The sequence below is a fragment of the Alosa sapidissima genome, chromosome 21 (assembly GCF_018492685.1).
Source record: "Alosa sapidissima isolate fAloSap1 chromosome 21, fAloSap1.pri, whole genome shotgun sequence".
Taxonomy (NCBI): Eukaryota; Metazoa; Chordata; class Actinopteri; order Clupeiformes; family Clupeidae; genus Alosa; species Alosa sapidissima.
The window spans coordinates 16,122,493-16,131,297 of NC_055977.1; the positions used below are offsets into that span (position 1 = coordinate 16,122,493).

General features: G+C 49.4%; 1 protein-coding gene across 1 annotated transcript in view; it reads right to left on the reverse strand.

Moving 5' to 3' along the window:
* trioa (trio Rho guanine nucleotide exchange factor a) overlaps nt 1-8,805 on the reverse strand; it is an 80,405-nt gene that overhangs the window by 52,037 nt on the left and 19,563 nt on the right. The window contains 2 exon segments of the mRNA XM_042077655.1: nt 735-1,334; nt 4,204-4,396. Coding sequence (XP_041933589.1) covers nt 735-1,334; nt 4,204-4,396 — 793 coding nt within the window.

Genomic DNA, 8,805 nt, shown 5'->3' on the forward strand with positions numbered 1-8,805 from the left:
GGCGCAGTCATTATCAGAACTCAGCACACACACACACACACACACACACACACACACACACACACACACACACACACACACACACACACAAACACACACAAACACAGAGACACACACTCACACTCTCTTAAGAAAATGCACACATACTGTAGGCACAGCCACAAAGACACAAGCAAACATGCACACACATACACACAATCACACTAAATTCTCGTCTAATCTCTGCTGGGAAGTAAACACCCTTCCTCCCACGCAGCAGACATGAAGACATCATCCCTCCCTGTGACAGAACTGCAGGAGCGAGCACACACACACACATGTATCTCTGCAAATATGCAGAGACAGAAGCGCACAACAACACACACACACTCTCAAATCAAAACACAAAAAACCACCTCACCTCTTGACAGACAGACAGACAGACATCCGGACAGACACACACTTGTTAACAAACACAAAGGAATACTTTAACACAATTACCGCTGGATTATATTGCTAACGCTTAACGCTTACGTATTAACACAAATGGGTGTAGACATGAGGCATTCTTCAATTATACTCAAGCATAGGAACACACACACACACACACTATATGCTAAAACAACTTAACCCAAATTTTCAGTCGCCTTACAATTGCAATCATGCAAAAAAATACTTATATGTGTGCGCGCGCACACACACACACACACACACACACACACACACACACCCCTGAGCGTTTCCTCTGCACTCACCTTCTCGGCGTCCTGCTCGAACAGGCGCAGCTGGAAGCACTGGTCCAGCTGCAGTTTGCGCACATGCCAGGCCTGGTGCAGGTGCTGCCGTGTGCTGTGCAGCTTGTCCAGCAGCGCCGACACCCGCGGCACCAGCCCCTGAGTGTCCGCATTCGACGACCCGCCGCCCTGACCGCTCCCTCCTCCTCCTCCTCCTCCTTGACCACCTCCACCCTGCCCGCCCATGCCCTGTCCGGCGGAGGCGGGCACGCTGCGCTGGGCGTAGCTGCCGTCACCGCTCTGGATGCGTTGGAGCAGCCGCTGGCCCTCGGCGTCCACTTCCTCTACGGGCGCCTTCATGACCTTCTTCTTGAGCGCGGCGTGCTCCTCGATGAGGCGCCGCGCGCCTTCCAGGTCGGCGGGGAAGTCCTTGCGCGTCACCGTCTCCTGCATCTCCTCCAGCTTGGCCAGCAGGTGGCGCGCGTTGCCCGTGAAGTCCTCGAAGGCCACGCGGATCTCGATCCACTCTTCATGGTTGTAGTCCAGGCTGCCCTCGAAGTCGGCCGTCAGCTGCGACGGGTCCACCACCTTGGAGAGGCCCTCCAGGGACACCATGGTGGTCTGGGTGCAGGACAGGAGGGAGGAGATGGAGAAAGAGGAGGTTATGGAGAAGGATGGATGGATAGATAGATGGATGATAGATGGATGGAGAATGTAGGAGATGAGAGAGAATAAAAAAGTGAAGGATGTGGGGAGATCCAGATGGAGGTCAAAGAAGGGATTAGGGTTGTGGAAAGGTGGAGGCAAAGAGCAGATGGCAGGGGATATAAGAAACGGAAGGAGGAAGGGAAAAAGAGCAGAAAAAGAGAAAGAGAAAGAGAGAGGAGGGGGTAAAAAAAATGAGAAAATGGTTAATCGATGCTCGTGGCACCAGCAAGGGGCTCGTTGTCCGGCGACTCTCTTCCTGGCCGAGCGACCCCCGAGGGACTCGAGGAAGAGTCGGTTCAGTCTCCACTTAATGACCAGCTGCCCCACTGGCTGCTGTGTCTTAACACAGCCCAGCCCCCCATCAGTCTAAATGAGCTCTGACGCACAGGGCTGTTGCAGGTTAACCCAACTCCTCTCCACTCCACTCCACCAGCAGGGCAGCTGTGCTCTGTGCTCCCTAATCACCGCATGCCTCTCCTCCATCTCCACACACTGTCATTACATAAATGCACTGCTGGTGAATCTGATTGCAGAAACCAATTTAGGACTGCGTCGATTCCAATTAATGGCAGTGCTTTAACATCATGTATCTGTTAAAACAATAAAGGGACTGGTTGTGTGCCTTGTGCAGTTGGATTTTCTGGTTCGCCTTCAATAACTCCAACGGCTGAATTGAGCATAACATGGGAAGGCATGGTCACAAATGGCGAGGAATCCGTGTTAAAAATGGATAGAGGATTTCTCTCGCCAGTTGTGGACTGAGAGAGGGGCCGTGGCCACAGTAGTCATGGCAACCTGATTAAAACCAGTGGAATGGGGTCGCCCTGCGCGTAAGCCGCAGCTCTCGGCGGCGTCACCTCCATTGCACCTGTGTTCACACCAATCCCTCGCTGTCGGCGTCGTGACCGTCACAGCCGGCACAGACAAACGGGGAAGGGCAGGTAGGTCAGGAAACACAAGAGAGGAAGCCTCAATTACTAGACCAGCAGACAAAAACAACAGCAGCGAACACTGGAATTAACAAATACCTGTGCCAGCATCGCGTCCGACACAGCCCGTCTAGGCTACCTAGCTGTTCCGGCACTTGTGTGATGCCACATAATGAATGTTATGATGCCATAACGCCACATTTTAACACCCAGACACAAGCATTCTCAATAAACAGAACACACCATTCGGCACGAACAAAGAACCTCGACACGGAAAGGGATGGGAGCGGTAAAGCTCCGATGAATGTAAAAAGTCAGGGATTGTGGGTTTTGTTTGCGGTGAGAATAGGCACAGCGGAGAGGCACATCAGGGCCGACATGGCTCTTCTGTGGAGGAATCAAGGTGAAAGGCTTTTCACTACCTCTCTCCCTTGCACTAGCTCTCAAGGATAGCCCTATGACTCAGTCAGACAAAAAGAAAGAAAATGTTGTACAGAAAGTGTTCTGTGTTGTTCTGGCAGGATTCAATTTTCTTCAGCCTATTCAAGGTTGTTTTAAGCATCAATATTAACACACATTAGTGAACAAGAACAGAAGTCACTCACAGTACGTACACATGTGCTTTCTTGCTTCTTAAGAAAAAATCATATTTTCTGCAAGCAGACTCGAAGCTGCTTTCCTTGAATATGGTTTCTTATCGCTTGGGCACGATAAAACAATAATAAAAGTAAACAAACTGCAGTTCTGTGAGCACAGGAGCGCTATTTATAACATCCTTCTGAATTCAAAGGATCATTTGCGGGGGAGGGTTTTCTGACAGTTTCGGAATTGCTTGTAACGTGAAACATCTGAAATGCAAGCGGTGCGCAAGGAATCATGGGCCTTCCCCAGTGTTTCCGGATGTGATCCGCCGGCAGCTATTCCGACTATGCAGGAATGCCAAGCCCATTCCCTGCAACCCCCCACCCCAACCCTTTAGCCATTCCTCAGGGATGTGGACCCTCTGGCCAAATTCCTGTATGCGGCTCAAACACAATAACACGGGTGATTAGTCCGCTTATCACTTACACACTCACAATCCCTCCGTGTAAACAGAGAGGTACACAGATATGAACACAAACGCTGTTTTGGTCTATGTGCGGATGCACACAAACAAACAGGCAGCAGTTCACACAAACACACGTAGCTGTGTCCGCCATGGGCTCACCATGCACGCACGCACGTCTACACACACACACACACAGATAAAGAACAGCTCTTCAGAGCTGCTCTTTCATCACAGCCGACTCTTATCGAGCGACCGCCCACCCTCCAAACACCAACACCCACACAGTCCACCTACGCAGCAAGAGACAATCCACCATAGCCCTACACAAGCACACAAGCACAAACACACAAGCACAAAAACACTAAGTAGCATTGCTGTGTATAGTTTTCTTTACGCTGGCTACTAAAAAACAAACAAAAAAAAAAAAAAAAAAAAACTTAAGACAAACAGGTTACCATGATACTGGTACATATACAGTATAAGCATATCAAGTGTAAGTAGTGTGAACAATCCCTTACACAAGCAAACCCTTTAAAACCAGAGTAGTCCAGCAAATTACACAAGCTACTAACTACTACGGGAAAACCCTGATCAGCCTCAACTTGTCAATCACCATCAAATATACTAACCATCCTTTCTGATTTCGCATGCAACACTGTACACAGATTATTCTTTTCATCAAAAAAGGTTTAGTATAGCCATACTGACATCAGATCCCCCTACGCATCGTCAAATCCAACCAAACATCATAAACACAAATACCGCAATCCAGCATCCCAGACAAATCCAAACCGAATCTGCTCACCTCAAACTCGAACTTGGAGCTGCCGAAATTGGTCCTCTGCTTCTGCCAGAAGTTGTCGGGCTTGATGATGAGGGCGACGTGGATGCAGCTGGGGAAGGACTCCTGCAGGATCTTCAGCAGCGGCTTGATGGAGTCCCACTTGGAGCCGCGCATGTCCACGATGACCGTGAAGCCATGTTTACACACATCCTCGCTGGAGCGCAGAGAGAGAGAGAGAGAGAGAGAGAGAGAGAGAGAGAGAGAGAGAGAGAGAGAGAGAAAAAAGAGAAGAGAAGATAAGAGAGGATGATGGAGGAGGGGGAAGAGAGAAAATGAGAGGGGGAAAAGATGGGGAAGAGAGGGAGGTAGGGAGGGGAGGGGATGGGGAGTGGAGAGAGAGGATGAGATGACAGGGGGAGAGAGAGAGAGAGAGAGAGAGAGAGAGAGAGATGGAGGAAGAGAGAGATGATGAGTGCAGATGGAGAGAGAGAGAGAGAGAGAGATGATGAGCACAAGAGCGCGGACAGATGAGATGAGAGCAGAGAAGAGTGAGTGAGCGAGCGAGCGAGAGAGAGAGAATTAGAGAAATGAGTGACAGAGATAGATAGGAGAGAGAGAGAGAGAGAGATGTAGTGAGAGTCAGCGAGAAAGAGAGAGGGAACGGGATAGAGAGGGGGAAAAAAAGAGAGGATTAAGAGAGATCTGATCCGCTTTTGCATTGCATCATGCCGCAAGCCCCCATGTTGGCGGTGGGAGAGCCGCACGGCGACGCCTGCTGCCTATCTGCTGCTGATGAAGAGGGGAGAGGTGGGAGACGAGGGAGGGGGGGCAGAGTGGAGCTCCAAATCATTCCAAATCAATTCTCTCCCTCTCTCTCTCTAGCACAGCCGCATCAAAGCACACTCTCTCTCTCTCTCTCTCCCTCCCTCTGTAGACCATTCCTACAGCTGATGGCTGGGTGTTTCCAGAGCAGGAAAACTGCCACGCTGTTTACTCTGGCTTCCCTGCTAGTGTTTACTGCAAGTCTCTCCAGAATTCCTAACTGACAAAATTCCACCTTCGGATTATATTATTTTCTTTCAACCCTGCCCAGGAAACACACTGATGCAATGTGCGTTCAAATCCATGCTTAAAGACACTTTAGACAACAGCATCATTTAAATGAATGAATGTAATGTAAGTATTGTGTAAATGTAGCCAATCATAAGAAAATTAATTTTACTGCGTTCCCCTATAATGTAACTACAGTTACAACAGATCCTGTAAGAACCTCTAGTGTGTAACTGTGAGCAAAAGGTAGAGAGACACAGAGAGAGAAAGAGAGAAAAAATGTTTACTCTTTTCATCTGTGTGTTCCCCTGCCTGGCTGCCTCGTCTGAGGGGAGCTGCTAGCTCCCCATACACCCACGCACAATACAAACACATACACACACCCTGCCCAGGAACGAGAGAAATAACAATAAACAAACACTCACATGCACACACAAACACACAGTACTTACCGATACTGCCTGCCTCTGTTACTGCGACACTCTGTTTTCCTACAGCTCTCTTCCTCTCACTCTCACGCTCGCTCACTCGTTCCCTCACCCCGCCTCTCCCTCACTCACTCGCTCGCTCGCTTACACACACACACAGACACATGCTGGCTCTCCCTTGGTCTTTTCTCGCTTACACACACACACACAGACACACGCTCGCTTGTTCTCACACTATTCGCTCTAGGAGTCTCTCTGGTGTGTGGGTGCACAGAGGGCCATGCTAGGAGAGGGGGATGAAGAGAAAAGAGGAAAGGAGAAAGGGCTGTTGGCAGGAGCTAAACTGATGCAGCTTTTTCTTTTTCTTTCCCTGTCAAGCGAGCCCACGCTGCCCATGTTTCTCTCTCTCTCTCTCTCTCTCTCTCTTCCTCTCACTTTATCAAATCCCTTCCTCTTCCTCTCTCCCACATCCTCCCTACCTCCCTCTTCCCTCTCCATCCATCCCTCTCTTTCTTTCTCGCTTTGAGCGTGCCAGGTGTCAACTCTCAGCTCTCGGGAGGTAGGCTAGCCATCGGCCCCAGGGGGCGCGCTAACCTACATACCAGCCTGAAGGCACCGCTGCTGGAGTGACCAGCACCGCCTCGCTCTTGCGCTCGCTGGTTTTCGATCGCTGGCTCGCTCCCTCGCCACCAAAACAGGCTTCGTCGAGCCCCACCAGCCTGCTAACTAGACCCCCACCTCACACTCCTCAGTCCGCCGCCAACCCCCCCACCCCCCCGGCTGCCACTGTAGGCACTGCCAACAATCACAATCCACTGAGCACTCAGGCAAGGCTACAGCTGGTGTTGCACTTCACAGACCAAAAGCCACAACCCAAAACTCTAAAGGGTAGTGGCACACTGTGTTTAATATAAGAAGGTCTGTCCTTCCCAACCAACCGCCATCCAGTAAACACTCTCCTGTGCTGTAACACATGTGAGAGTAGGGCTGTGGGATTGATGAACTCAGAGAACAATCAACTAATGCAGCACGGATAGACTAATAGCTCGCACTATTGTCGTAACGTTTAGCCGAGTCAAACTGGAATCGTGAAACTGTGGTGTTGAGCTGCTTTGGTTGATTGTTCTTCCGAGTTTAAGTAGACTGATTGCTGCCAATATTCCCTTGCATTCATTTGAGAACAAAAATGCACAACAGTGTGCTCTCGCTAATTAGCCATCTTGACATCAATGGGGTTTGCATATTCATTAGTGGATTAGTGGTATGGTAACGTGGAAATCTCACAACCACAGTCAGAACGCTGCACACGATGTTACATTCTACAGCCTCAAGGAGGAGGAGGCCCTCAACACCTGGCAGTACAGATAGAAGCCAGGGAGTCAAATATAACCCCCTCATTTAACACATCGCAGGTACAGCCACCAGCTCATCCCCCCGCCCCAAGGGCAACTGCACACACATAACGACACCTCTGTGCATAGCAAGCAAGAGACCGAGAGAGAGAGAGAGAGAGAGAGAGAGAGAGAGGGGGGATGGGAGATGCTGTTTACGACCTCATTGTTTATGATACAATTGCTGCACAGCAGCGCTGCAACCCCATAACATGTATGGGTTCTGCCTCCACGACTACCAGAGGCAGGTGGGCTTTGCGCTCGGCTCAGCTGGCGAACTGCTGGAGCGAACGGGGGCAGAGGGGAGGGGAGAGCACCTGGCTCGGCGCTGAACTGAACACGTGAGCCTCAACACAGGAGAGACTAAAACACTAACAACTCCCCGGTCTGACAGATATTAGGGATTTTAATACTAAGTTATTTTGGCAGGAAATGTAAACAGTAGTTAACCCGCTAAGGGAGTGTGTGTGTGTGTGTGTGTGTGTGTGTGTGTGTGTGTGTGTGTGTGTGTGCCTGGCTGCATGTGTGTCTGTTTTTCTGTGAGTGTTTCTCCATGCGACCGTGCACTGCAGTCTCAGAAATAATTAATGGTTGGCTGAAATTAACATATGGGCGCTAGCAATTAGCGATAATGGTTTTACCATGCTGAAAATTAATACAAATATACCGTAGGGCTGTACCCCTCATTCCTCAGAGCAGTGAATCAATATTAAAATAGAGACATCGACCTCGGAGACCAATTCCAAAGCCACCATGATGTTATATATGAGGCAGCACAGGTCAGCAAATCTGTAAGAGTGTGTGTGTGAGAGTATTTGTGTGAAAGTTTGTACACACGTGTGTGTGTGTGTGTGTGTGTGTGTGTGTGTGTGTGTGTGTGTGTGTGTGTGTGTGTGTGTGTGTTCACTGGTAATTACAGAACCCTTCAAGGGATTGGTTGTGTTATACATACAGTATGTGCTTACACACACACTCAAACAAAACACACACACACACACACACACACACACACACACTTTTCAAATGCATAAAGCACAAATCTGTGGCTCAAACCGGCATATGGTCCAGCCAGTTCCTACCACTGCATGGTGTTCCCTGTCACTGTGTAGAGTGCCTAGTGCATATGCATAATTTAGCAGCTAGCAGACCATGTTTAAACGAGACGGAGGAAAAACAGCTCGGCCTGCTTTACTGTGAGAGGATTTAGGAGGCTGTGAGCAGGAAATCTCATCTCCCTCACAAACACACACACACACACACACACTTCATTACAGGCAATCTGGGTTAATGTTTGCTTCAGTAAACTGAAGGGCGAGGAAACACACTTAAATGAGATCCTTTTTGTACTCAAGCACAGACAGACTGAACGATTACATAAGGGAGAGAACTTTCTATGAACTCTGCGAGTTTGGAAGTGCTAGCTGCCACAGATGATCCAAGGAACCACAGCCACAACACACCCACCACCACCAGAAAGAAACGTACACATTTAAGAAATTATACTGTTGGGGTATTACTTGCTACTGCATTAGAGCTATGTATAGGCTCAAAAATACGAACACAGATCCTCACACATATACACCCCTTCCCCCACACACACAAGTACATTTTTATGTAAATATGACAAAACTGTCAACCACCCGTGAACCCAAACCCACCAAGACGCTTATACACACACGCACACACGCGCGCACACAAACGCGCACGCACACGCGCACACACACACGCGCACACACACAGTCACACACAGTCAC